The sequence below is a fragment of the Danio rerio genome, chromosome 13 (genome assembly GCF_049306965.1).
Source record: "Danio rerio strain Tuebingen ecotype United States chromosome 13, GRCz12tu, whole genome shotgun sequence".
Taxonomy (NCBI): Eukaryota; Metazoa; Chordata; class Actinopteri; order Cypriniformes; family Danionidae; genus Danio; species Danio rerio.
Genome location: NC_133188.1, coordinates 30,901,851 through 30,927,954, shown reverse-complemented (window position 1 = coordinate 30,927,954; position 26,104 = coordinate 30,901,851). Strand labels below are relative to the sequence as shown.

At 35.6% G+C, this 26,104-nt stretch overlaps 1 protein-coding gene and 1 long non-coding RNA gene across 50 annotated transcripts in view; one reads left to right on the top strand and one right to left on the bottom strand.

Annotated features, from left to right (window-relative positions):
* rims1a (regulating synaptic membrane exocytosis 1a) overlaps positions 1-26,104 on the top strand; it is a 134,967-nt gene that overhangs the window by 66,457 nt on the left and 42,406 nt on the right. For 47 of the 49 annotated variants that reach the window (XR_012389328.1, XR_012389330.1, XR_012389329.1 and 44 more), the window contains 9 exons: positions 14,604-14,905; positions 15,300-16,114; positions 19,010-19,050; positions 21,368-21,478; positions 21,780-21,879; positions 23,192-23,315; positions 25,474-25,520; positions 25,619-25,734; positions 25,826-25,956. Coding sequence is in view for 39 of the 49 variants with exons in the window: in XM_073921006.1 (XP_073777107.1) it covers positions 14,604-14,905; positions 15,300-16,114; positions 19,010-19,050; positions 21,368-21,478; positions 21,780-21,879; positions 23,192-23,315; positions 25,474-25,520; positions 25,619-25,734; positions 25,826-25,956 (1,787 nt within the window). In the remaining 10 variants the exon portion in view is untranslated. Of the gene's footprint in view, positions 1-14,603; positions 14,906-15,299; positions 16,115-19,009; positions 19,051-19,285; positions 19,317-21,367; positions 21,479-21,779; positions 21,880-23,191; positions 23,316-25,473; positions 25,521-25,618; positions 25,735-25,825; positions 25,957-26,104 lie in introns of those variants that run through there. The other 2 variants (XM_073921007.1, XM_068213067.2) reach the window with 2 other exon arrangements.
* On the bottom strand, positions 938-14,195 carry LOC141377195 (uncharacterized). Its single transcript, XR_012389335.1, has 3 exons — positions 10,567-14,195; positions 7,967-9,420; positions 938-4,283 (listed from the first exon to the last, which is right to left on the bottom strand). It is a non-coding gene; the product is annotated as an uncharacterized lncRNA (long non-coding RNA).

Below are 26,104 nucleotides of genomic sequence, written 5' to 3'. Positions count from 1 at the left end.
ACATGCCCACACATACATGCGAATGGGAGAAGGTCATTTTCAATGCATAATCCACTCCAAAAAGTGACACTGATGTTTTTATAAGTATTACTAAATAGTAAGGAGATTGTTGTATTCCATTGTTGTATATTCCATCCTTTAACAATTTTTGTTAATTAGCTGAATGAGACATTTCCCACATACCAGAAGTTTCACTAAAAATAGATACAAAAATAGACTAGTGAACTATGAAAGATAGACAGTGACTATGTTTACATGGTTATCAGTAATCAAATTATTTGCCTTAAACTGAATAAGACGATAATATAGTTAAGGTGTTTACATGAGTTGCTTTTTGAATGTTCCTTTCATGTTTTCGTTTTACATGTTATAGCACGTAATTCAATTAATATCATTGCGTCACCACGATATCCACATTTCCTCTGGAGTATCATGTAATTTCAGGTGTTTCAATTTTAATTTATTGACTGGTCCATCACTGACTGAGGTGCAGAGAATAGTGTCAAACAGCCATGTGTGTATAGACTATCATGTCGCAAAATGCGGCAAAAATTCTACTCGATGGTAAAAGTTTGATTGTGGTGTTTACTGCTCTTTAATATTACTCATTTTCTTAATTCGATTTCTGTTTAATTCAATTATGACTTTAGTCGGATTAAGGTCATCAAAATCGCTGTTTTTATGGTAGACTTTTAATCAGAGTATTGTCTTAGTCGTATTAAAATCTGATTATTGGTGTCCATGTAGTTGTACTCAATGATCCCTATACAGTAGACAGTCCATGCCTGGTCACAGTGGACAGGTATTGTTTCACCTGAGACATGGATATTTAAAATCGACTGGCCCTCTCCAAGAACAACAACAACACAGAGCTTTAACACCTTGGGAAAAATGTGTTTCTCTGCTGTTTTCACACTGATTCTTGAAGAATAAGAAGGGAGGTGGTGAGAGAGAGAGGATGCTATAGGAGATTTTCTTATTTAAGGGTACATTTACACAACAACAACGTGCTAAAAATAGAAATTTTAAATTTTATGTTTTTGAAAGTTTTCTTGTACAGGCAACAATGCGGTTAAAACAGTCCCTATATATGTGGATCTTAAAAAATAGTAAAACACTTTCGGCTAAGATGCCACTTTGTAAAGAAAAACTCGCAAATGCAAAAACAAAAACAGTACTGTAGTTAATCATTGCTGATTTTGGTTTTGAAATGCATGTGTAAGCCAAAAGTTTGAACACATAATACACATGCACAACACTTTACCATTGGCACAAAACTGCATTGGTTTAAATGTAGACCACAGTATTTTCTTCAAACCTGTACGTTGAAACTTGTTTTAAAGGAACACTCCCTTTAAAAAGTCCTCTAAAGTTAAACAGTGGAATTTTACCATTTTTGTAATTCATTCATCTCCACGAGCCAGTATTTAAAAAAAAAATTGTAACTGGATCAAATTGGTCCAGATTTGGAAATCCCATGTTTTGCTATCCAGCATTAATAGATATATCTTACTTGTTTGACACTTTTTTAAAAGGCATTGGTTAACACTTTTTCCAGATTTAATATAAGTCTTTTGTGTCTTAAGAATGTATCTGTAAAGTTTCAGCTCAAAACACCCATCAGATTATTTATTATACCTTTCAGAAGTTTTTATTTTTATAGCTCTAAGCAAAGGTAGCTGTGAACTGTGTTTCCACGTTTCTACTTGCCTGTCAGCTTGCCTTAATCTCCTCCCTCGGCTGCTTCAGACAACAGACAGACATGAAGAAAGCAGATCTCATGTAACGTTTGTGAGAAATACTACAGTAAGAACTTTATTTAGTATGTGATGCATTTGTTTTGAAGTTGCAACGATGAGTCACAGACAGTGTCATTTTAAAGTTCACGCACACACACAGATACACACACACACATACACAGCGCGGACACACACACACACACACACATAGACAGCATGCGCATTTGGCTTTGCATTCTTTTTGCACGCAAATGTGACAGGATACAGGTTAATTTCCACTGCTATATGGATATTTGTTATGTTATTATACGAAATAAACCCAATTTAATGTCCACAAACCGGGATTGAAGTGTCTTCTTTTAAAATTGTACTAACACGCGGCTGTGGTGATGAAGTAAATTTGAAGTAAATCGCTGTGATTGATTACACACATGCACTGTTTAAAACATTCTAAACTTGACAAACTCACTCTTGATCACATTTGATGATGATTGATGATCCCAGCAAGCTGAAAAGACCTTTTATTCCCTGTTTTATTGATATGATTATTCGCATTGCTACAGAGATGTTAATACGCAGCTGTCAATTAATTCTGTGGGCAGAAAAACTACACTCCTACATCAAGTTGCAGTCAGTCTCAAAGCCGTTCCAATTGGTCCACTGTTTTTACGTTGTTAAATTGAAAAAAAAAGGATTGGGTGTGTTTATACCAATATGAAGGTATATTCATTATACATACACATATGACTGTCCAAACAGCTAGATTCTACTAGATCTAAGTAGATTCTTTACCATTGGTGCCCTTTAAAGGACCATTTGGTTGAATCACTGTCGTCCAAATACCAAATTTTAGGATTATTAAATTCTGTTTATTAGAGCCTGTTTACTGTTTACTAGAGCCTTAAATAGAACCAACAGTGTAGAATACTGTCTTAGCAAAAAACAACAGGTAGTCAAATTACTAGTGGCCACAAACAGCTATTGTGGGTTTCTTCCTGGTGCTCCAGTTTCCCCCCACCAAAAACATGCACTGTAGGTGAATTTAATAAGCTAAATTGACCATAGTGTCTGAGTGAGTGTGTATGCATGGATGTGTAACTCTGCATAAAACATATGCTGGATAAGTTGGTGTTTCATTGTGCTGTGGTGATTAATAAAGGGACTAAGCCAAAAAGAAATTGAATGAATTTTTTTTCTTTTTTTTATCCTAGGTACATTCAATGTACATTTTTTATCAATTCTTGCTTTGCCTGGGAATCATGCACATGACCTTGGTGTTGCTAGTGCCATATTCTATAGTAAAATCAACTTAAGATTCATAAAAGTTTAATTCCTCATTATATGACCGCTTTAACTTCTACATTAATTAACCCCTAAATGACATCAATCAGTCCCCTTCCCCTTATTCAATATTCCCCTTCTTACAATTCATCTCTTTATCTATTAGAAGAAAAAATATGCTATGTCTGCTTTTTTATAGCATTTTTTAATAAAAAAGTGTACTGTAAAGGGTCACAAGTGATCCAAAATATGTAATAGTGCATTAATGTCTGCATCAACAGGAAATCGCAGCAGAATTAGTTTTTATAGTATGATGGTGTGTTTCCAACTGAAACAATATTGAGTAAGGGGCAGGGTTTGATTTTTGGGCTTATCCTATTGTCTTTCACTCAAAGCAAACTAACGGTTGGCAGAGTGTGGCTAAGCATGTCTTAGCCAAGCTGTCAAACTTACATCATCAGAGAGGTAATGCCATTTCAAAGTGGAAGCAAATGATTTGATTTTGATTGAAGATTACCAAAACCAAAAAAAAATAATAATAATAAAAAAAATCTGTATATTAGCTTTTATTAATTGTTTATCCTTAGACCAACAATGTGCAGCAATGAACATGGTACATTTTCATTTCATGTGGACTTTAAGATGTCAACATCTGATATTCAATGTTTTATTCATAATTAAAAAAGGCATGAAACAAAAGAAAAAAATCATAAGCTCACACCAAACCCTTTCTAGGTCCAGAAGGGAGCAAAATTCGGTTTATTTTAGTTCTTTGTAATTGCTATTAAGTTATCAGGATAGTTTTTGCTCTTGTAGCATTTAGATCCATGTTAGATATCTAGACCTGGGTCCCTTATGTGTCAAAGAACAAATCATGATGATAAATACAAAATAAAGCAATTGCTGATTACACAAAGCAGTTAACTTCAAATTATACTTTTACTTTCTGTGCACACAAATAGCTCGTCTGAAAGCAGTTTGTCTTTTGTGATGTTGAGGAAGTGTCCATCTCTCAGTGTTGTGGGTTGTCAGACAAGAGGTGGTTGGTATTTGAGTGTTGTAATCGGTGTGTGGAGGGTCGGGTCTGGGCCTGACAGCTGGGGATTCTGCTGCTGATTTACTTTAGATTAGTTTGGATCTCAGCCAGGCCTGTTCAATCACAGCATAATGCTTTTTCATTGTACAAGAGCTGCCCTTCTTGCCCCTCTTTGCCCTACACACACCACTGCCACTACTGTATCAACACCACTCACCACGCCTACACTACACTGTAAAAAAAAAAACTTAAATAAACTTAAAATAATAAGGCAACCGATCACACACAGCTTTTTGAGTTAACTAAGTCGACTTAAAATATTTTGTTGAATTCCTTGTTTAACCAACAACATATTTTTGTTTGCTGAACAAATATTATCATGTTTACTCAACAAGATCTTTTGTTTGATGAACAAAAATTTTCACGTTTATTCAACAAGATCTTTTGTTTACTGAACAAAAATGATCATGTTTACTCAACAAGATCTTTTGTTTGCTGAACAAAAATGTTCACGTTTATTCAACAAGATCCTTTGTTTACTGAACAAAAATGATCATGTTTACCCAACAAGATTTTTTTAGTTTACTGAACAAAATAAAACAAACTGATTCATTATGCATTTACTATTAATTTTTAGGATTCAAATTGAATACACAAGAATAGTCAATTCACGTTTTTTTATTTTTAACTGTGTTCAAATCACAATCCAAAACATTTGCATACAAAATCAGCATTTGACATTAGCCGTGTTCAGCATTGGGCTAGTTTGTACACAACTAGTACTGAATGTTTCCAGATTTGAAAAGATTGTACACTGCCTCAACATAAAATAACTAGCAACCTTACTAAAACCAAGCTATTAGTGTGTCCAAACACTCAAACCAGGTGAATATACAATCATCTAATCAGAGTAAACCCTAAAAGCCACTCCATTCAAACAGTCTTTAAAGTGTACTGCACTTTTGTCAACAAAGTACATCAAGTCCAAAAACAGACCTCAAAACATTCAAACAGTGGCACAGTAGGAAGTGCTTTCGCCTCCCACCAAGGTCGCTGGTTCGAGTCTCTGCTGGGTCAGTTGCCGTTACTGTGTGGAGTTTGAATGTTCTCCCTGCGTTCACGTGGGTTTCCTTTGGGTTCTCTGGTTTCCCCCACAGCCCAAAGACGTGTGGCACAGGTGAATTGGGTAGGCTAAAATTGTCCATAGTGTATGTGTGAATGAGTGTATGGATGTTTTCCAGAGATGGGTTGCAGCCGGAAGGGCATCCGCTGCGTGAAACAAGTTCATTGCGCTGTGGCGACCCCAGATTAATAAAGGGACTAAGCCGAAAAGAAAATGAATGAATGAATGAACTGAACTCTCGCAGATCATGTGCCACCAACCTCCATAAAACATGCTGAATCACTTAAAAAGTATATTTGAGTTCTTTTGGGTGTTCCATATTCAGTCTATACAAGAGGCTGAACAAGTAAGCGAAGGCTGCAGGCAGATTTGTGATATCCTGAAGTACTATGGCCTCCTCCAAGATTTTAGCGAGGTTCATCACATATTGCAGGGATGCAGAAGTGCCATTATCATCTTCCACCACAGTGAAGATTCCAATCCTTTAATCTCTGGTGCTGTGGTCTTCAGGGTCCGTGTCCTTATAGGAGATTAAGTAATGGGAAAATTAATTGATGTGTAATATTAATTACTACTTATTATGTTATTACTATTATGCAAAGAAAATAAAAACATGTAATACTTTCGTACATACAAACAGTAACACTTTGAACAGTCTATAATATATAATAATTGAACAATATATTGACAACTTTTTAATATTTAGCAATTTTTTAAACTTTTATTTTACATAAAATTGCAAAGATTTACTTTTATTTGATACAGTTTCAATTGTGAAAGTTGTTTATTGTCCTGTTTAGAATATAACTGAGCCTTTATTTGTCATTCATAAGGGATTTATAAAGCATAAATAGTCCTCACTTTAGATTAGGTCACAACTGGATGAAGTTAAGCTCATAAAGCATATACTAACATACAAAGTAACTATTATTACATACCTTAATATTAGGATATTTAAATGTTAATTTGAATAGTTTATTAATCGTGTACTTAAGCATTCTGAATGATCTTAAAAACACCAAGTATTCTTAAATAACTGGTTTGTAAATAATGCAATACTTAAATTAGTAATACAAATGAATCATTAAAGTTAAAAAAATACAATCATTGAGCACTTCATGTAGAGTTATGCTTAACAGAAAATAAATTAACTATTCGCTAATACTAAATAAATTATTTATAGCGTGCAGCTATTATAAGTGTTACCAAGCAGACTAATAAATGTAGAATAGGGTATGAAAATGGGTAACTTACCAGACATATCTTGAGAAAGCAAGCAGAATGAATTTTTACGAAGAAAAATTGGCAATCCCTCAAGAGCTGCTCTTTCTCGATCGGTGACAATATCAGTGACCTAAAGGAAAGTCATTTACAAAGGGTGTTTTACAATCTTATTGTTTTGTAAGTAAAAATGTACTTAGTACATTTAAATGAGCATAGTATTTTATTCATGCTGTTGAAAAAACACATGGCTTTATTTTTAAAAAAGAATTTTGTGGTTTCCATACAATGGAATTTGATAATGGTTGTGTTGGCAAATTTAGAAAAATGTTTAGTTTCATGTGACAATTACTTTGAGTTAAAAACTACAGCTATTATTTTCTATTTTCCTCTTTGAATGTATTCATTTGAAATGGTCACTCAAAACAAGTGAAACATCTGTTATTTATCTTACTTCCATCTCACAATCAAAACACAACTTGACACAATTAAAATTAATGCAAAAGGGCTGGACAATTAAATTGTTGCAATTACGTTTTATTGGACTGTATTACCTGAGCATGAAATTCATGCTTTTGTGTTTGACAGGACAAAATATGTTGCACATGTTAAAAACATCAGTCGGGTGTATAAGAAAAAAAAAAAAGAAAACCACCGCATATCGTAGTATTGTGTTAGACAGAGAAGCTCTGGTGAAGCATCGTTCATATAGCGTCCTCCTAGAGCACTCGCCTCCCAATCAGGAATCGCAGGTTCGATTCCTGCTTGGAGCGGGTCTAATTGTATTATGATAAACTTTAGAATACCTTGGATTTTACTACAATCATCAGTTGTGTAATGTAATATATCTTGTGTAAAAACTACAGTAATTGTGTAATTTGTTTATATTGCTGTTTTTGTATTACTACATGAATGAGTTGGTCAGTTGTGAACGTTTGACATTATGGCAACACAGTGCTTTCCCACTCTTTCACCAGAAGAGGTCCTCATCGAGCTCTGATTTAGAAAGCTTCGAGTAACGAACCTTTTTCCGATACAATTGAGTCGAGTGCTTCACTGGTTCAGAAAGCTTCATTTCACCATCACTACTATGATTTAGCAGAAACGTCGTTGACCTGCTCTTAACCGCTCTATCACGGTCTCTCACATCATTAATACACTGGTAAAATAGATCGGGCAGTCAGATGGGTAGCACATCGCACAAAAAACATGTATACAATTATATACAATCGATTATGAAAACGATTGACACGTTGCTCCGCAGAAAGAAAGATGGTTCGTTTTGTCGCGCGCACGAGACAGGTACCCCCTGCAGTGAGCTATGGAAGTAAATTGCGCATGCGCCAGAAGCTTATAAGGCGCATGCGCCAACAAGAAGGGCACGCATCAACGCAAAACTAAGAATTTTGTATTAGTTCAACGAAATATTTTAAGTTTTTCACATTGAAGCACCATATTTGTTGAACAAACTAACTATTATTTGTCAGCATTTCAAATTAAAATATTTAAATTCAGTTAACTTATTAATCTTTGTTCAGAGGACTTTTTGAAAGTTGGCGTTTTTACAGTGTATGAGCACTGGAGACTTTATCTGCTCTCTGAAATCATCTTTGTTTGTTTGTTTTTACATTCAAATTTAAGAAACATATCACTTTATTTGGAAATTTAAATTTCACAACAATTGAGGTACAGATATGGCCACTGAGAATGCTCATTTCTTCACGCGTAGTGCTGCAATTTGACATGCGCAGTCACGCAATGTGCCGCCTTTTCATAAAAAAACAAAACAATTTTGTGCTTTACGCGATATCTACCAGGTGGCGCCTGGAACAAACGCTTTTCTATTGTCAGGCCAGTGCGAGCCAACGCCCACCAAATCAAACAACCTGCCCAAAGATGCATTACAAAAAACATCAATAGCCAACTAAGGTCACAAGTTCCATCATTATAAACATAGTTTGTTGATTTGGTGTTTCCCAAATCCATTGTTCCAACAAACTATCGCAAACTGCATCACAAACTTGTACGTTGGCAACTATTTCCCTAGAGCTATAGTTAGAATCATAGTTCCTTGAATATTATTGTTCATATCAGCTTTGAAAATAACAATTTTAATTTAGTCTATTAATTTAGTTTAGAAGTGTCTAGTTTTAAAAAGGAAAATATCAAAACACTTTTTTTGAATGTTTTTGAGTAAATCGTTAGTGGTTTCATCCGTTAACTAATGCAAATGATCTAAGCTAAGCTAAAAGTGATCCAAGCTGCTACTAATTTGAATTGAAAAAATATTTGTTTATGACCACATTTTAGTCATATCAAACATTAAAGTGAATTGTATATAAAATCATGGTCTCTGGACTTGCTGCATCATAGACATCAATATTTAAAAAATTATTAAAACATTATCACTTTCCACCATCGGTTATTTAGGCATGGAAATACAGTTGAAGTCAGAATTATTAGCCCTCGTTTAACTTTTTTTTCTTTTTTAAATATTTACTAAATGATGGTTAATAGAGCAAGGACAATTTCACAGTACGTCTGATAATATTTCTTCTTCTAGAGAAAGTCTTATTTGTTTTATTTCAGCTAGAATAAAAGTAGTTTTTAATTTTTTAAAAACCACTTAAGGTTAAAATGATTAGCCCCTTTAAGCTATATATTATATTGATAGTCTACAGAACCAACCATAATTATACAAAAACTTGCTTAATTACCCTAACCTGCCTAGTTAACCTAATTAACTTAGTAACTTATTAACCTAGTTAAGCCATTAAATGTCACTTATTACACCACTTTGGAAACGTTTATTAGTATAATTTGTTGAGTCTCCCCATACAGTCTGATAGAATGCTTAGACCCATAAGTCGCTTTGCGTGATGTGAAACTTAACAAGCGGATTGGCTGAATGGATAGAGAAATGATAAAACGCAACTGTTTAATTCTAGGTGACTTGTAAAATGAGACTAGTTTAAAAAAAGTAGTGTTCCTTTAAGTTCTTTAGGTACAGTTCCTTTACACTGACCAGGGGCCTCATGTATCAACGCTGCGTACGCACAAAAACTTTGCGTACGCCAGGTTTCACGCTCAGAATCGCTCACGTTTGGATTTACTAACAATGAACTGAACGTGGGAATTTGCGCAGGTTCACGGCAGCTTTCTGGCAGGCGTACGCACATTTTTTGTGCGTGTCTGTTTTATTTCCATTGGCGACTCCTAGAGGCAGTTGTGTTAAATTCTTCTCTACAAAGTGTCTGATCCTTGCAATGGCGTCTGTATGAGACGGGTTCATATAGTAGGTATGTAAGATTTCCATACCATACAGTTGACCAGCTAAACATTAAAGCACAATTTGCAGCGGTCGCCTGTTTTCCCAATGTAATCTGAGCTATCTACTGCACGCACATTGCTATAAAGACACTATGTGAAGATAAATTTGCATGCGTGAATCAGAAACATTTCCATTCAATAAATGTGCAAATAAAATATGATGCACAAACTTATTGATGATTCCTACTTGTCTTTCTCGTGATAGATAGTGGGCAAAATCTGATATGTAGCGGGGAAAAAAAAGAAGAAGGAATTCATCAGATGCTGGATTCGAGCCGAGTTTATGCTCGAACGTGTCAGTACATGATCATATGCTTCTTATGAGGTGCGCCACTGAGACTGCGAAGGGTACTGCAACATTTTACAGATATAAACCACACTATTTCTTTTTTAAATGCACTCAGTGCGATGTTCAGACCCAACTGTGTTAACCGTATCAGCTAAACTCTCCCACTCTATTTTTTTTCTTTTGTTGTTAATTCCGCCGAACAAACTTGCAAATAACACCGCTTTTCTCCGGTCTACCTCCGAAAGCAGCACCTCCATTTCACATTCTGTTCAAAGTTTCTCTTTTTGCTTGCTTTTGCCATTGCTTTTTCGTTGGGTTTTGACATTAGCATAGTCATTAGCATATTCATACGGGGGAGGAGGCAGGGAGGGGTTTTGTGCTCGTGCATGTTGCGCTCAGTTTCACGTTCATTCAGATGTACAAAAGAATATGCGTGAGATTCGGCGTACGCAGTGTTTCATACATCTGAATTTTTTTCTGCGTACGCACATTTACAGCTTTGTGCGTACGCAATGTTTTAGTAAGATTTCCACGCAAGTCTTCGTACATGAGGCCCCAGGACTTTGGTCAAACGTGCCCTAAAAATCTCTCCCAAAAATTCCAGTAAATCTTACATCAATGTCAATTGTATATAAATTCAATTAAATGAACATTATTTTATTATGTTTTTTTTTTAATGTGTAACCAATGTTGCTATATTTATTGGGGTAAAAAGCTTTTAATCAAAAATTATAAATGTCCCATTATAAAGGACCACAGAGAGCTCTTTTTATGTTTAACATGACAATAGTTTATTAATTTTTTGCCTTATTTTGCCAGAGCCATATCAACCTGCACCCCAAGACCACTTACTTACTGAAGCTAAGCAGGGCTGAAGCTGGTCAGTACCTGGATGGGAGACCACACAAGCAAACTAGGTAGCTGTTGGAAGTGGTGTTAGTGAGGCCAGCAGGGGCTGCTCAACCTGCGGGCTCTGTGAGTCCTAATGTCCCAGTAAAGTGAAGGGGACACTATACTGCCAGTGAATGCTGTTTTCGGATGAGATGTTAAACTGAGGTCCTGACTCTCTGTGGTCATTAATAATCCCATGGCACTTCTTGTAAAGAATAGGGGTCTAAGCCCAGTGTACTGGCCAAATTCCCTCCATCAGCCCTTTCCCATTATAGTCTCCCAATCATCCCCATCCACTGAACTGGCTGTATCGCTGTCTCTCCACTCCACCTATAGCTGGTGTGTGGTGAGCGCACTGGCACTGTTGTTCTGTGGCTGTCGTCGCTGTACACTGGTGGTGGTGTGGAGAGACCCCCTTATGATTTTGGTCAGACACAACAAAATGTGCTATATAAATACACATTACATTAAATCTAGCTGGTGTTTTCATTGTACAAGACATATAACTAATCAATACTTGCAGCTAAATTTGGATTTGAAGTTACTTTGATTTTAGGTATAGGTGAAAGCTATATTTTAGTTCACTAATTCATTTGCAGTGTTTGATGTACAGTTAATAGTCAAACACATAGTTTTTTTTTTTAATGAGGAAGATAACAATTCACTGGAAAATCAATACCAGGTGATAGAAATTGCCCTTTAATGATAAAAATCCTTTCTGACACTGATCCAGAGTAAAGACTGGTCTCAATGAAGAAAAATGAGTACATGTATCATATGAAAAGAAGATTAAAGATGATGGCTGCTATGGTATAGATGCTATTTTTCTTTTTTAAGAATGTTTTGAATGGCATATTGTGTCTTTTTTAAGATATAACCCTTCATGTAGTTTAATATAACTGCTGTATTGTATATACTGTTGCTGTTGAGTGTGAAAGATTCAGGCTCAATAGAAAGATGGGATTCTGTAACGCCTGAAATCTTTCATTCATTTATTTTCCGAGATTTCAGAGATCACCACAGTGGAATGAACCACCTGCCTGAAATAAGTGGTCAATAATTTCAATTTTATTAACATAATAAGGGGTTTTGTAACAAATTTGGTATCATAGTTTGATTTGTGGTGTCAACAGAAGACAAAGACTATAATTTGAATCAATATTATTAAATCCAATGCCATAAATTCTGTTCATAAAACAGTAAATTAATGTGTTGGAATGCATTCAGAAATTCAGATACATTAATAGATGGTTTGTTTCTGATTATCCTGTGAGTACAGTAGTAGACCAATTACAACAGACTGGGCTGTCTAACAAATCAAAGCAGAGTCGACTCTCAGAAAGGAGAGGTTGTGGCTTTGTCAAGCACTGTGAGAAAAGAGATGATGCTGCACTATATCTTTTTAGAAATAATGTGTGTTTAACTTGTGATGGATGAAACCTGTAATAAAAGTAACAAAGTAACACACTCTTCAAAAAAAGTTGCTAGAAATAACTAGAAAGCTGTTTAGAACCTTTAATAAAAAGTTCTTTAAAGATCTATTTTGTTCCCATAGCTTTAAAGAACAATTTTATAATTCAAAAGCTCTTAGTGAGATGAAATCCTGGATATTATAGGTTCCTCATGAAACCATTGATGCCATTCAAGTAAAAATTAGATTGCAGTATTGTACACCCAAAGCATGTTTTTATTTTGAATTAAGATTTATTGAATAAGTTAGTTAAGTGATAGAAAGTAGAAGAAGAAGAAAGCAAAAAAAGCGGAAACTAGGACAGGAGTTCTGGTAGCAGGTGGCACATTTGAACATTTCGTTTTCCGACTTTAACCACAGAGCATGTTTGTCTGGCAAGGACACCAGCAGCAGAAGGCTGCGTGTGTGTGTAAGCTTACGTGTGTGTATATGTTTGCGTCTGAGTGCCTGTGTGTGTGTTTGCGCTGTGTAAGATCACTTGTTTGGCCTTGCATCCGCAGGATCAATGGTAGTCTTCACTGAGTAAAGTTATGCAGCGAGCTGGGGAATTTTTTAACACATCCCCAATGGTGCTGGGCGGCTGCCTGGATAAATATAGACGTGTTGATGCGTGTCTCTCCCTCTCCCTCACTCACTCTCTCGCTCAACCTCCCAAGCTTTTAATCAAAAGCAATCTGGAGGAGGGAAGTGGAAAAAAAAGGAGAAAAAATTTGGAATGTGCCAAGATCTTTTGTGTTCCTCGCTCCTGATCCTCCTGCTAAAGGAATCAGCAGGCAGGCTTTCAGCGTGTGTGGAGGAGGGTGATGGATAGCACCGCTAATGTTTGAGTGTAGCATGGCTCGACCCTCCATGGTTTTCCCCGAGATTCTTGTGTATCTACCCACAGTGACCATGGTCAAAGTCTTTGCTCTGTGGGCATGTGATTACATCCCACGGACTTTGCAAATTCAAGTCTCAACCTCTTGTTTCAACAACACCCACCTTCTGTCAGCTGAGATTACTACCTTATATTCATTGTTTGTCTTTACATTTATCCCTTCTAGCACAACAGTTTCCTTTCTGTCTCATTTTCTTTCTTCAGTTCACACCTCCTCCTGCCTACATTATCCCTTATAGCGGGCTGCCGTTTTGTCTGTCAGACCTGAGTCACGTATCTCAGGGTTTCGGTGTCTCTGCCAGTTTAGCTCTTTTTTTAATGCCTCAGCTTTTATTTTTGGTCTTCACATGATGAAGAAAGGCTTAACTGACACACACACACAGGCTTTTCATCTGTAGCTTTGTTGACTTTCTGTCAGCGTAGATGTCTTTTAGATTACACATCCATGCGTTTAATTCTTTAAAATGTTTGTAAAGTAATACAATTTATTTAAGGTTTAAGATAAGTGCACTATTTTTCTTAATGTTATTAATTCACTTAATGGAACATTTCCTGATATTTTACTTGAGCCTTTGTCATCCAAGATGTTCATTTCAATTGAAAAGAAATTAAGGTTCTTGCTGAAATGGTGCAGGATTTTCCTCCATATTGTGCACTTGCCATATATGGTACACAGTGGTTTAAACTTCTAATTTGCAGTTTTAATGCAGCTTCAAATGGATATAAATGATTCCAGCAGAAGAACAAGGATCTTACTTAGGGAAACAATTATTTTCTTAATAAATATAATAATACAAATTTTTAACCACACAATCTAGAGTTAATGCCAGACAACATTTTGTGGTTTAAAAGTTTTTTTGTTTATTTTTTTGGGGGAAATAATCTATTGTTTCACTAGGTAAGACTCAAATTCTTTAGCTAGGATCATGTAAAGTGCAAAAAAATTTCTGAGTGAACCACGTGAACAGAGTAAACTAATCATTTAATCACTGGCTCAGAAGCATAAATGTGCCATAGGTTTACATGTTGTTGTGTTGTGCCATAGGTTTACATGTTGTTGACATGTTGTTAGGTTTATATGTTGCAAACAGGTGAAGTGTGTAATGCAAAAAAAACTTTCTTATGTCCAATTTAAGACTACAATAAACTGCAAGTAATCATTTGCCCACTGCTCTGACTTCGGAGCCTTATTGTGCAGTTGGCACAGAACTGTCTAAAATCTGAGTCATTATTTTGGTTCATAATAATATTTGCAGTTTTATTAATGAAATAACACACTTCATCTTTACAAGATCAAGTCAAACCTTACATTTAAATTTTAAATATTATATTTCTTCAATCCCAGGTAATGTGGGTATGTAACCAATGCCGAAGGCAACAGGATATGCTCACAAAATCAGGAGATTGGTTTCCCAGTCAAGTGCCCAAGCCTGGAGAGCTGGGGTCGGCAGTGAGTGAACCAGCCATGTGTGGAGACCCCTCTGGGGACAAGAAGATGCGCTCTAGGTCTCAGAACCCTCTCGACTCCTCCATTTCCACTGCCCATATTACCCAGACATCTGCCCCAACCGACCCTAGAAAATGTCCTTCTGCAGGCCCAGCTGATACACCATCATCGCGCTCACGCAGTGAGCCTCCACAAGATAGGTACACTTCAGCTTCTCTCAGTAAAATATTGCTGGTCTTTTTTAAACTCTTAATGTGTTTTAACATGTCTGTTAGCCAATTTTAAAGGAAATGTGAGCATGTTTTAGCTGGTTAGGTTGGGAGACCAACTTCCTTCCAACACCAGCATGGCCTAGCCAACCTGTTATTTAGTTGGTATATCTGGGGTCATACACTGCTGAAGCTGGTGTGTAATTTGCATAGTTAGTAGCCAGTTGGTCTCAAGGATTTAGAGTCTAGTTTATAGCTTAAACTTTAATGGGCCAACTTGGGGCTAAACTCTTCAGGATGTTGTCTACCCAGTAGCAGGCTTAAAGATCCTTATATAAGACTGTCTGAATATCTTTGTGATGTTGTGTTTTTATTTACCCTTTAGAAAAAAGCCACCAGCAGCCTCTGATCAAAATGGAAAGCCAGGGCCAAGAGGTGAGAGGCGGCAAAGGCTTTCCAAAATCCATTCCGAAGAGCGGGACACCGGAGAAAATCGTAGAGAAAGTCGAAAACTGATGAAAACTCGCTCTCAGGAGCATGACAGTCCTGAGACAAGGAGGACAGAGGGGGAGCAGAAACCACCCAGGGAACAGTGCAGGACTGACCCAAACGCTCCACATCACCCGGGGAAACTCCGGCCAACGGAGCCTGATGGACGCTTGCACCCTAAATCAAGGGAAGGGGGGGACATGGTGCAAGACAACAGAGGTGCACGTAGATGGGCAGATGGGCGACAGGCCTCATTGGAGGGCCCACAGCCAACCTATGTGCCAGAGAGGACCGCGGGGGAAACAGGTTTGCAGGGTATGCCTGCCATGCAGGGTCCAACACCTAAAACCAACCACACCCCTCAGCCTCCTGCACCGGGGTTCAAACTGGGCCCTGCTATGCCCACAGGTCCACCTGAGCTTAGGGAGCCTCAGGAATGGGACAGGAAGTTGCAGCCGAGCCACCTGGACCCCGGCTCGGCTGCACTTTTGCGCAAATCAAAACGGCAAAAAGCAGAGAGCATGCTGCGCAATGATTCGCTCAGCTCTGACCAATCAGAGTCTTTGCGACCACCCCCACCCCGCCCCTATAAGAGCAAACGGGGTGGCAACAAAAGGCAGATGTCCGTCAGCAGCTCAGAGGAAGAGGCCGGTTCCACACCAGAGTACACCAGCTGTGAAGATGTGGAGATCGAGAGTGTCAGTGAGAGAGGTGGGTCAGTTGGACAGTTGGTTTTTTGTATTATTAAAAAAAGAAAAATTAATCAGGTGTTTATATAAATAAAAAGATTTTCACAAGATTTTACAAGAAAAAATCAGCACTGTCCAGTATGGTTTTTACATCTGTTGAAGTTTATTTGCTATTATTATTGTTATTATTATTATTATTATTATTATTATTTATCTAAGTTAAATTATTATGTAATATCGTCCTTAACTAATACAGTGATTTTTACTAATAAATAATAAACAGTGTATAGGAAACGGTTTTGCACTGAATAATGTTTGTCTGGTTTTGACTGGTTGAAGCTTGTGGTTTAAAGGAGAGGATGTTATTCATATGGTAGTGTGCTGTTAGTCTGGCAAACTGACTGAACACAGACTTAAAAGGTCAACATATTAACACAAGACACGGGTGAAATGTAAACATTGTTGGTTGAAAAGGAAAGACAGACTATATGAGAAGGAATGAGAGACTAAAAATAGGAGAACAGAAGATTGAGCAGAACACAAGCTCATTCTTATCAGTGGAACAACATCAGGTTCAACAATCTCATCCAAACAACAGGTAGGACGTTTATTTTCATTTAATAAAGAATAGAAAAAGAACAGTTTGAGGTAGCACCTGTACTTTGTCAGGTTGTCTTTAAAACTGTTGCAAATTTTGTCAAATGTGTGGGCTCTTTCATCTCCAGGTGGATTTTTTGTTTAATCTACCAGATGTAATTTCATTGTCATTGTCTTGAAAAATGTTTTCTAATGCTTCCATCATTTGTTTTCAAATTTTCAAATGCTTTTATGTATAGATCACATGTTTTAATTATGCGCCGGATTGCCTCAGAGGTCTTTATTTCGGAAAATTAATCATAAAAATGTGAACTATAATAATAATAATAATAATAATAATAATAATAATAACAACAACAACAACAACAACAACAACAATAATAATAATAATAATAATAATAATAATAATTACTATTATTATTATTAACATAATTATTATTATTGTTATTATTATTATTATTATTATTATTATTATTGTTATTATTATCATTATTATTATTATTATTATTATTACTATTACTATTATTATTATTATTATTATTATTATTTATAATATTAATAGTTATTTACTAAATTAACTATAATGCGTTAGTTAAAAATGGCTGTTTTCCAGAGTTTAACATTTTTATTTAGAGTAACTTTTTTTATAGGACACCCTGCTCAGAACTGGGTTAGACTCTGAAGCAGCAGCTTTCCTTAAAAAAAAAAGTAACCTATGAAGATTCCCTGACATACTTGTAAATAAGCTATCCAGGTCCCTGTTATTTTTATTTATTTTTTTCTTATTTTGAATGTCTGAACTATTTTTTTCCCATGTACCTCACTTTATTTAGCTATAAAATCAATAGTTTTGCCTCTGAATACTTGATTGGGTAAACTATGCTTAAAGTGGTTCAATAAAAGTTATTTATATGTATAAACATACATATAAATGTGTAAATAAAAATGTAAATACATATAAACATTTTTAGGACATTGCAACAATGTTAATGTGTCTTGAGTGGTTACTGTAAGATTTTTTTTATTGAATTTTATATTACTAATTTAGTTGCATTATGAAAGAACTCTTTTCTTTAGTGCAAAATCTGTGCACATTTTTGTGACTTCCATTATTTGCAGTCTGTCAAATGTTAAATTTCTTATAAAGAAATAACATACATCAATAAACTGCTTAATGATTTGAGATTTCTGATCAAAAATGAGCTTTTCTTCATACACAGAATGTTTTTATCTCTCATTTGCATTCTACAAAATTGTCATTGATTTAAAAAGTGCAGCTTTTAAAAACATGTCTTAAGATGTGTTTTGTTCTTCACTCCAATGCCCACCTGCTTTGAAACACATTCTGTTCGATTGGCCCCTTAACAAATACCAGTCATTTTTATTGGCCTTATATTAGTGAACTTTCACAAAGTAATTTCGAGAAAAGCACGTGATATGATTGACCACAGCTGGTCCCTCATCTATAATCATTGGCCAATCAGATTAATCCAAACTCACTATAAGTAGCCTAGCAAAAATTACACCCTTATCTTCATTTTCTGAAGAAACCCCCACCCACCCCTTCTCACCCTTTCTTACTTTACTATGGGGAACTCTCAAGAAGTACCTGATCTAATACTCCACTTACATGCTTAATCGACCAGGCGGAAGCCCTGGGCTCAATTATCTTCGAGCTCAGGGTTCTCTCCCGGGACAGCATGCCAAACCTGCTAACATTTGTCAAACAATATCTAAGTGTGAACTCTTGAAATTGAATACAAATCCACATAAACGCAATTATCCTCCTAAGATCATATTCAGCTTTTTTTTTATATAACTAAACATATTAACAGCAGCAGTATTTATAATCTATTTTGAACACTTCTCAATGTGCGTTATGTAAGACTTCCCAGGTGCTCAAAAATTAACTGGAAACCAGTCCAGAAACCCATATGCACACGGCACTCTTCCATATACTGTAACATGCCAACAGTAAACAGACGTCCAGCATCACAAAAGCATTGCGACTCTCCCTTTGTGCCTGTGTGTGTGTCTGTGTAGGAGTGTGTTTTCAGCTTTATATGTCATGATTGCTTCCTCAGTCTGGAAGCTAAATGTATCACAAACGTAGCGACCTCTTTCTGGCTTTGCTGGTGGGTCAAAGCTGAACATATTTTGGTGTGAGGTCTTGGCTGCAGGTCAAACTTTGGAGTCCTGATATTCAAGGAGTGTAAACAGAGCGGGTTTTGAGGAGGACTCTGGGTAGTGTAAGCTGGCAGCTTAAATAGAGAGCAAATGTGTAAACTCTGGGAATTTTATGTGTGTTTGTGTGTTTTAGGGGACTGGGAGTGCTGTCCACTGGACCCCACTGCGTGGCATGTAAGTATTTTGCACCTTTTTAAAGGGATAGTTCACCCAAAACATCATTTACTCAACCTTCACTTGTCACATCCCTGTTTGAGTTTCTTTTTTCTGTTGAATTTAAAGAAGTTATTTTGAAAAATGTTGGAAACCTGAAACATTGTTTTTCCTACTGTGGAAGTCAATGGTTACTGGTTTCTACCATTTTTCTAAATATTTTCTGTTGTGTTCAACAGAAAAAGGAAACTTACAAAGATTTGGAACCACCTGAGGATGGGTAAATGGTGAGTACATTTCAATTTTTGGGTGAACTGTCTCTTTCATTTTAGAATATGTAGAAGAAAATATAGGGCTGAACTGTATTTTGTACATTATGAGATGATTAGATGATGGTATAACTCGCAAGTTTTAAACTTTCAAAACTTTTTGTACACTCTTATACATTTGCAAATGGTGTTTTGCATTTGTGAAACGTATTTTATAAAAATCTATTATTATTTTGTGCACGTGAAATTTTTTTGTAAATATAAATAAATATTTTACGCACGTGAATTTGGTTTCATGCACGTGAATTTGTCTACGCGTGTGTACATCGTGTCTTTTGCGTAAATTTCTTTTGAGACTAATCTGATTCCTTATTTTACTGACAATACTAAGATTTTGAGTTTAATTCTGAGTAAATGCATGTTATGAAATGCATGACTTACTGTAAATGCAATGTGCTGTAAGTCATTTTGAATAAAAAAGCATTTACCAAATGCATGACTATCAATGCAACATCATGCAAGTTTACTTAAACCGTTGGTAAATATATACTGCATATTTTTGCTTACTATTAGCCTGTGCAGTCTTAAAGATTAAAAGTAAGTGTTCATAATTTTTAAAAATAAATTTTCTTATTTTTTTGTTGATCTTTTTTTAGAATCATTTGCAGCAGGAGGTCCCATAACATATTGTCAGCAGAACCATTTAAATGGGAAATATTTACTTATAGGACCCCTGTATTTTATACGTTACTTTAAAAGGACAAACAAAGATGGCATGGTTCAGCCAAAATTGAACATTTTCACACCCTGGTGTAGATGTAATGTTGTTTGGCCTTCTTCAGATCACAAAAGGAGAAATGTTTTTAAATGCCCTGCTCTTTTTTATCCTTATGATGACAGTGAATAAAAACCTGTCTGTTTAAAAACACACCAAAGAATCAAAGATTAAACCCACATGCCATGTTGAATTTTGTGAACTACATTCATTCATTTGTAGCAGGTGAAAAAATGTTTCCTCTATATGTGCATTAATAACCGTTAATCCTCAAATGCATACCTGGCAACTCAAAAATAGCAGCCCTTGAGTGTCTGACAGCATGTCACATATTAAAAGAGTGAATTGTCATTTATGCCCACATCTGAGAGAAGTACTTAGAAGTGTTTGGTGTGTGTATATAGTCAGTCAGTATAACATTTACAACTAGTTTGTATATCACATAGTAAACATTTTTTCCCGTTTTTTGGGGAACGCAGAAATTAAAAAACCTAAAAAAGAACAAAATCTGGGCTACTTTACGTTAATTTTGGGCAGATTTTGAGTTATCAGAGGGCTGTAAATTTTTCTTGGAACTGAAAAAGTTTTTTTCTTGGACAACTCTGCTTGTCATGCAGTTTGATGAGAACCAAAATTAAATTAACTATTTACAGCCTTGTTCATTCTAACTCGACAAAAAAAGACACACAGGTTGTAAGAAATCATGAAACACTGAAATGCAACAAAATACAATAAATTTAAATAAAGTACTTTGTTCTCTGAAATAAATACATTTTGTATTCACCATAACAACTGTCTCTTACATTAATTTGTAAATTTAAATTTTTAACATCATCGGACAATCCTGAGATATTTCAATTGATAAAGAAACAACACAGTTTCTGGCGGATTACTTGCCGTTAAACTTCATGTAATAATAATAATGATTTTTCAAAACATTTTACTTGATTTTTCTGAGGGAGTCTGAATTAACTATGGTCACAATATTTGAAATATTGTAATATACTGCAAGTAATATGTTCAATTATTACATTTGAGCTGGTTCTTGACATCATGTGTGGTCATTCTGTGATACTTTTTTTAAATTCTCCTTCTGTGGTTCAAAATAGAATAAGTGTTTACTGCATTAGACCAAAACTGAGGAGAGTGAATGATGACTCCATTTGAATTTTTGGGTGAACTATACCTTCAAAATGAGTTTGTGTGTGTGAACGCGTGTGAAGGTTAGGTAAGGGTTAGATGTAATGGGATGGTTCTATCTCTGATAGGATTAATCTCTGCCTTGTCTCTTTAGCATCCGGTTACATGGCAGCCCTCCAAAGAAGGTGATCATTTAATTGGCCGAATCACTTTGAGCAAGAGAACAGCCATGCCAAAAGAGGCTGGGGCTCTGCTAGGGCTAAAGGTGAGGGGAGAAACACTCACATCAACATATCGCATTAACACAAGTGTTCCTCTACACCAGGGGTTTTCAAACTCTGTCCTGGAGTTTTGGTGTCTTGCAGATTTTAGCTCCAACTTGCCTCAAGACACCTGCAAAGATGTTTTTAAAAAGCCTAGTAAGAGCCTGATTAGCCAGCCCAGGTGTATCTGATTGGGGTTATAGCTACAATCTGCAGGACACCTCTACACAATAAAGAAAAACATGCACAGATAAAGCTTATTGAAGCTTTCAAGAATTTCAGGATTGATTTGTTTTGGTACAGGTGGTCGGGGGGAAGGTTACAGAAACTGGGAGACTTGGGGCCTTCATCACCAAAGTCAAGAAAGGAAGTCTAGCTGATGTAGTGGGTCATTTACGGGCTGGTAAGTTCAGTCAAAAAACTAGCAATGTCGGTTTATTATTGAGTCATTCATTCATTAATTTTACTTCAGCTTAGTCCCATATTTATCAGCTGTCACTACAGCGAAATAAACTGCCAACTACTATTACCGGCAAATGTTTTATGCAGGGGATGCCCTTCCAGCCACAACCCAGTACAAGGAAACACCCAAACATACTCATTCACAAATACACACTTATACTCTATGGCCAATTGTTGCTTACTCAATTCACTTACAGTGCATGTCTTTATAATGTTGGGGAAACCGGAACTGTCAGTTTATTAATCTGTTATTTTATTATGTATACTTATTATTTAGTATGCTATTCTCAGTTAACAACTGCTGGATAACATGCTCATCTTTGAATCACCTTCACCTCCATACACTAAAATACACACTTATATGTAGCCACTGTTTTTGACTGTTTGGCATCATGTTGTGAATGAATAATACATAGGTTAGTCTATTTTCCATTCAACCTGTTTCGTTACTGTCAGCTTTGCAATTTTGACTGTTTGTTGCCATTTTAAGAATGAATAATATGTAGGTTAGTCTATTCTTCATTCAATTCAAATAATTGGCAAATAATTGGCAAGTTAGTGAATGCTCCATCAGCTCTATTCAGCTGTTTTCGTTTCCGTCAGTCTTGCATTTAATTAAATAATTAATTGATTATTACGGTTTAGAACAATACTTTTGTGTCTAACTGTTTATGTTTTCTGCCAAGTATTCATGTAATAAGAAAGTTAAAGTATATGTGTCTAAAATAAGTAGGTTGAAGAAGCTATTTTCCGTTTAAACATCTAAAGCCTGCTGTTTAGTCTAGGACTATAGCCTTAATGGTTCAGCCGAAATGAAAATTACCTTATAATTTCCTCTCTTTTCACTTTTTCCAAACCTGTTTTTGTTGATCACAAAGAATGTTTTTTATGAATGTTGAAAAAAGCAGCTATTGACTTCCATAGTATATTTTGTTCCTACTATAGATGTCAATGGCTCCTTTTTCCCCAACGTTCTTTAGAATATATATTTTTATAGACGTTTAGAACCACTTGAATGTGAATAAATTGTGAGGAAATGTTAATTTCTGGTTGAGCTATCCTTTTCAATTGCAATTACAGTATATAACACATTTATGCATCCTAATAATTAAGTTTAATAATGGAGTAATAATGGAGTTACTCCTCAGAAATGTTGAAAATCATTAATGAATGTGTTTATTAAGTAGTATATTTACTTTTACTATTATAATAATGAAGTTTATTGTGATAACACACATTTTGTCTGTTTGTAGGTGACGAGGTGCTTCAATGGAATGGTAAATCATTACCAGGATTAACCAAGAAAGAAGTTTACAATATCATCTTGAATTCCCAAGCAGAACCACAAGTTGAATTAATAGTATCAAGGCCAATTGGGTAAGTCTTTCATCATAAACTTGACTGGTTATCTGACTTTTGCTTAACTAACGCAAAGCACACAAAGACAATCGGTAAATGAGTGTTTAAAAACAATTCACAAGCATTCAAATGGCTGTTCAACAGATGTTTAAATGTGTCTGTATTGTGTTTAGTTCTCATCGTGAGCCGTTATATTCTCCTTTGCTCTGTCCTCCTACCTCTTTAAAAAGATATATTCATTGATTTCTTTCCCAACCTTTGCAAATATGGTATAAATCTTAGAAGCAAGTAAAACAAAGTCTTAAGAGGTGATTTAAGGACTTCATCTCTGAATTCTCTCCTCAAATGCATGTTTGTTTTATATTGCTTTAAAATAAATGCCACTTTGTTTTTATTCAAATTTAAGTATATTCATGTGTTAACTGTAGCTGAAATGTCAAATACTTTCAAACACCGATGTTAGTAAGATGAAATAAATTGCCATTTTTATTTACAAGGATACATTCAATTGATCAAACATCTGAATTAAAGACATTTATCATTTCAGATGTATTCTGTTTTTCAAATAAACTCTGTTCATTTAAACTTTATTTTTCATCATGTTTCCAAAATGAGATGAAATCAAATAAAATAAGCAACAAAACTGTTTTAATTTTTTTGTAATAATAATGTGTTTTATGGAATGCCAAATCAGCATTTTGCATGATGTAAAAATTGGCAAATCACTATAAAGTGTGATTTATTCAGCCTAATCTCACGAGGAAACATAAGTATTTTACGTTTTTTCAGTTTAGTGGCTAATTCCTACAAATTCGTGCGAGTTCAGTGGTACAAAAATGTACGATTTAAAAAGGAGGTGTGGCACCTAACCCCACCCCTAACTCCAACCGTCATTGGGTGATGAGCAAATCGTACTAAATTGTACGAATTAGATCCTCGAATTCATACGATTTAGCCACTAAATCAAAATGTTACGAATTGCCGTGAGATTGCGTTGGATTTATTCTTTTTCTGCCTCTTTGCAATATTTTAAATAATATATAAATAGTACCAAAATCCCCTCTGTAAAAAGTCTTGTCTCTTATTTGTAAAAAAAACAAAAAAAAAACAAGCATTTTTATTAAACAATACCTCATTTGCTTGAATCAAAGTTTGTTATTCCAAATGTAATGGAAGAATAGTGATAATTATCAGGTAATTCACTCTATTTACCTGCTGTGTTTAACCTTATATACACTCAACAGCCTTTTTATTAGGTACACTTGTCCAACTGCTTGTTAATGCGATTTCTAATCAGCCAATCACATGGCAGCAATTTAATGCATTTAGGCATGTAGATATGGTCAAGACGATCTGCTGCAGTTCAAACCGAGCAACAGGGATTTTAGGGACTTTGAACGTGGCATGGTTGTAGTTGCCAGATGACCTGGTGTTATAGAAACTACTGATCTACTTTTCACGTACTAACATTACTAGGGTTATAGAGAATGGTCAGAAAAAGAAAAAATATCCAGTGAGTGGCAGTTCTGTAATCGCAAATGCATTGTTTATGCCAGAGGTTAGAGGAGAATGGCCAAATTGGTTCGAGCTGATAGAAAGGCAACAGTAACTCAAATAACTGCTCATTACAACCGAGGTATACAGAAGAGCATCTCTGAATGCACAACATTGAGGCGGATGAGCTACAGCAGCAGAAACAGGAAACTGAGGCTACAATTCACACAAGCTCACCAAAATTAGACAAAAGAAGATTGGAAAAATGTTGCCTGGTTTGATGAATCTCGATTTCTGCAGCGATATTCGGAAATAGGGTCAGAATTTAGCATCAACAACATAAAAAGCATGGATCTATCCTGCCTTGTCTCAACGGTTCAGGCTGCTGGTGGAGGTGTAATGGTGTGGGGGATATTTTAGGTAATAGTAAGATGTACCTTATAAAGTGGCTGGTTAGTGTATGTGGTGTATATACAAATTAGAAGATAGTTAATAAAAATTTTGATAATATGTGCATTATTACTTTTTTAATTAATGTTTGATCAATTGAATACATCTTTGGTGACATTTGGTTTCATAAACAATAAATAAACCATGTGACTTTTGTACAGCAATGTGCTCTATTTTAATACTGACAGCTACAGTAGTAAGCTGAAAAATATCTAATCTTTTTTTCATTCAGTGATATACCAAGAATACCAGAAACCTCACATCCTCCATTAGAATCAAGTATGTATTCAATCGAATGATAATTGTGATCAATTGTAAACCCTTAAATATTTATCTTTAACACAATCTGGATGTTTTCAATAATTGTGCCTCTACAGCTGGTTCAAGTTCCTTCGAGTCTCAAAAGATGGAAAGACCCTCTATATCTGTCCTGTCCCCATCCAGTCCCAGTGGTCTTCGAGATGCTCCTCAGCTTCTGCCAGGACAGCTGTCGGTCAGGACACACTCAAGAAACAATGTCAAATCCCATTTTTTATGTTGTGCTTATAGATTTTGTTTATTAGCTGTGTGTTTATGTCTTGCAGGTGAAAATGTGGTATGATAAGGTCGGCCATCAGCTGATAGTCAACGTACTGCAGGCTAAAGATCTGCCACCTAGATCAGATACACGACCCAGAAACCCCTACGTTAAAATGTACTTCCTGCCTGATAGAAGGTATACATTTTCTTTTTTTTTTTTTTTGGTAAAAATGTTGTGTTGTTTTTTTTCTGTGTCAAATTGACTACAAGGCATTTTTTAAATCTATAAAATGGATATTAAAATGCAACAAATCTAACATCTTATCTAGTTTGCCCTCGTTTGA